The sequence below is a fragment of the Mesocricetus auratus genome, unplaced genomic scaffold, assembly GCF_017639785.1.
Source record: "Mesocricetus auratus isolate SY011 unplaced genomic scaffold, BCM_Maur_2.0 Super-Scaffold_100004, whole genome shotgun sequence".
NCBI lineage: Eukaryota > Metazoa > Chordata > Mammalia > Rodentia > Cricetidae > Mesocricetus > Mesocricetus auratus.
In genome coordinates, this window is record NW_024429189.1 from 56,809,666 (window position 1) to 56,813,989 (window position 4,324).

The window sequence follows — 4,324 nt, forward strand, 5'->3', positions numbered from 1 at the left end:
ATTGTGTACTTTTAGCTTCTTTGAAAAAAATCAAGTGTTCATAGGTGTGCATGTTTAAGTCAGGGTTTTTGATATCATTCCTTTGATGCACATGTCATTTTTATGACACAACCAAACTGTTTTTAATTACTCTAGCTCTATAGTAGAGATTAAAGTCAGGGAAAATGATACTGCCAGAAATTCCTTTATTGTTTCTTAATTGTTTTAGCTATTCTGGGTTTTTGGATCTCCATATGAAATTAAGTATTGTTATTCTGAGGACTGTGAAGAATTTGTTGGAATTTTTGATGGGGATTGTTTGGATTCTTTGGTTTGCTTTTGGGTAGATTGCCATTTTTACTATGTTAATCTAACCAATCTACCACCATGGGAGATCTTCCCATTTTCTGATATCTTATTCAGTTTTTCTTCAAAGACATAAACCTGCTCTAGCTAGAACCTCATGTGTTGCATTGAATAGCTATAGAGATAGTGGACAGCCTTGCTTGTCCATGATTTTAGGGGAATCACTTTGAGTTTCTCTCCATTTAATTTTATGTTGGCTGTCACATTTTTGTATATTGCCTTTATTGTGTTTAGGTATGCTATTTGTATCCCTGTCCTCTCTAGAGCCTTTACCCATTATGATGCATTGGATTTTGTCGAAGGCTTCTTCAGCAACTAATGAGATGGTCATAAGTTTTTTTTTCTTTCAGTTTGTTTATATGGTGGATTACATTGACAGATTTTCATATGTTGAACCATCCCCATATCTCTGAGATGAAGCCTACTTTATTGTGATGGATGATGTTTTTGATGTGGCCTTGGATTCACTTTGCCAGTATTTTGTTGAGAATTTTTGTATCAATGTTCATGAGAGAGGTTGGTCTGTAATTTTATATCTTTGTCGCATATTTGTTTGGTTATGGTATTAGAGTAACTGTGGCCTCATAAAAAGAATTTGGATAAGTTGGAGTCAGTAAAGTAACTTCTTCCCTTACAAAGCTCTGTTAAATATTGCTATAAAGAATCTCTTTCCCATACCATGGTTTCTGTGATTTTCAGTGTACAAAGAGCCCCTTTCTTATTCATAGGAGCAGACACAGAAGAGCCTGACAGAGATTTGGAGCAGAAGCGTACAAACCATATCAAACAGAATTAAGAAAAACAGATGAGACATGCACAACAGATAGCAGACACACCAGTCACCACAAAATACAGACAGGCACAGAAACATGGAGACAAATTCAGAAATTAATTTTCCTCAAGAGAGCGTTTGTCTGTTCCTTAATGTGAAATCTACACATCTTGAAACTTCCTATGTGGTTTATATAAGCATTAACTGAATCTTAGTTCTGCATTTTCCCCCAGTGGGAAGTCTCATGTGTCTTCTGTAGCTTCATGTGTATTATCCATGACACCATTAATATTTAGCATTTCTTTACCATAAAATTTTATTACTTGTTAGGGCTGTTGATTCTGACTGGAAGGAGTTTAACAGTAAGTTAATTTTTGGCAAATTCCTCTCTATAATCTGAATGTAAGAAAACAGAATCATTAAGTAAAACAAATGTCTTAATTTTAATTATTGTGATTGACAAATTTCAAAATATAATTATCACTTATGCACACAAAGTTAAGAATATTAAAATCACATGATAAATTGCAATAATTGACATTTTGGAAACTAATTTTAAATCTGCTTGATCTGGCATCTATTTTTTTCAGTAAAGAATAGGGGAAATGCATTGACTATATCAATGTCTTTGAAATAATTTTACCAGGATGGTAATGCCCCACTAGCATTTTTTGTTGCATGAGAACAGAAGGGCTACATGGGTATTTATCTAATGAGGTCCCAGATCTCATTAGAATGGAATAGTCTCATCATCCACGAGAAATTTCAGCTGGTCTCAAGTATTACATCTGTCAAGAAATTGAAGAAGTAACTCGTGTTTTTTTCCATACAAGAATAGACCTAGCTGATTCTCATTCTCTCTCTGTCTCTCTATCTCTGTCTCTGTCTCTGTCTCTGTGTGTGTGTGTTTGTCTGCAATTCTATGTTCTGAAGTCTCAATATGTCACTTAGAAACCTGTTTTCTCCAGGCATAACTTTAATACTTTTCTTGTCCAAATACACATCTATTTTGTCAACAAAGTTTTTAAATGAAACATATTATCGATAGATAACAGTCAAATGGTTAAAATATTTAAAATATGTAATTATATAAATGAGAGGATGAAATTCAATGGCTTTTGTTTTTATGTAACAATGCTAAGTAGCCAATCCAGAGTGAAATTTTGAACCTAGACACATATTTATATTCCCACTATTGATGTCTTCTATACCAAATTATGTTATTTGTTTATAAAAATGTTTCATTTTCCCAGTGAAATACTGAGTTCCTGAGTTCTTTATTCTTTACATTTAACAGTGTATTTTTGTTTGTTTATGTTGTGTGTGTGTGTATGTGTTTGTGTGTTTGTGTGTGTGTGCATGTCTAGGGTATACATGTTAGTATACATAATGGATGAATGATGGTTATGTCTGTGAACATTCATGCAGTGCCAAAATAAGGGACTGACTATGAGCATTCATTGCATTCTACCTTATTTTTTAAGACAAGTCTCCACTGAATCCTGCAATCACTAAAATGAAGTGAAACCCTGGGATCTATAAATCTCCTATTTACCATAAAATACTTATCATACTTAGATTCTGACATGAGTTCTGGAAAATACAACCCGTATCCTCATGTTGACACTGCAACTGTCCTTACCCATTGATTTATGTTTAAAAACATATTAAAATCTCACAAAAATCTCTTAATCTCTTCCACATTTTTCTTATGGCATTTATCATATCCTTATTTCTGAATGTGTAAACCATAGGATTTAGCAATGATGTCAGGACATTGACAAATATAAGCGTGTTTTTCTCAAAGGAAAATGCAGATGTATCCCGTGCATATATTAATATGCATGGAACAAGGAACAAAACCACAATGGTAACATGGGCTCCACAAGTAGAAAGAGCTTTAGGTCGACCTTCAGAGCTGTGTGCTCTGAGAGAGAACAGGATGACACCATAGGAGACAATCAATAAGGAGAAGATTATGATGCAGATAGCCCCACTGTTCGCAAACACTAAAAGGACAAATATATGAGTGTCAGTGCAGGCAAGCTTCAGCAATGGAAACAAGTCACACATGTAATGATCAATGATATTGGGGCCACATAAAGGCAGCTGCAATGTGAAAATAATTTGTATAATAGAATGTAAGAAGCCTCTGCCCAGGATATTGCCACCAAAATGCTACACAGCTTCCGAGTAAGGATGGAGGAGTAATGCAAGGGCTTGCAAATGGCCACATAGTGATCATAAGCCATGGCAGCCAAGACAATCATTTCTGCACCTGAGAAGAAATGGACTGAAAACAATTGTGTCATGCAACATTCAAAAGAGATGACTTTCTTCTCACATAGGAAGTCTATTATCATTTTGGGTGTGACAGTAGAAGAAACACATGCATCCAGGAATGACAGGAATGCCAAGAAGAAGTACATTGGGGATCCTAGCAATGCAGGGCTATGGATAATGGTTACCACAATTATCATGTTGCCCCCTATAGTTGCAAAGTAGACCAACAAAAATACAACAAACAGGATTTTCTCAACTTTTGGGTTCTGAGAAAGCCCCAAGATGATGAACTCAGTGACAAATGTCTGATTTTGCATGATTCTCAGGAAGACAACAAAAATAAGCTTTCTTCACAGAAATTATCAATTGTTAAAAAGTATTTCTTATATGCTTATATTTTCATCAACATGAGAATATATCATTATGCAAATTATCTTGATTAATTCTATTACTATTAAAATAAAATATTAGAAAAATTGAAGAGATATTTGTATAACAAAAATTGAGCAAAACATAAATTTTATCTTTATAGTACTTTAAAGGAACCACAATTTAAATTTTTCAGTTACAAATACATCCACATGTGTGAGAGAATAATTGTAAAATTGAGTATGTGAAAATGTTGTTCATGGTTATATGAGCTAAAAGTTCTAGGTGTAATTCATTTTCTTGAAAACATAGATGCTTCATACATAGAAATTAAGGGGATATTACAGATTCATTTACCCTTCTACTCACAGCTTCAAAGGCCATTTGTTTCCTCTCTGGTCTATACAACTGAATTTCATTAGAAATACTATTTAAGTGGGTGGATATTGGCTGATGTATGCATGCATGCTTATAAATATACATGTGGACATTATACATTTTTATTAACAATTTGTGAGTCAAAATTATGCAACTATAGCAAAAAAAGAAGAGTTG

At 33.8% G+C, this 4,324-nt stretch overlaps 1 protein-coding gene across 1 annotated transcript; it reads right to left on the minus strand.

The window, feature by feature from the left end:
* Positions 1-2,773: 2,773 nt before the first annotated feature.
* Positions 2,774-3,717, minus strand: LOC101831985 (olfactory receptor 4C15-like). The gene is given in 2 exon segments (XM_013119036.1): positions 2,774-3,273; positions 3,276-3,717. Coding segments are annotated over 2 exon segments (942 nt in total).
* Positions 3,718-4,324: the final 607 nt, after the last annotated feature.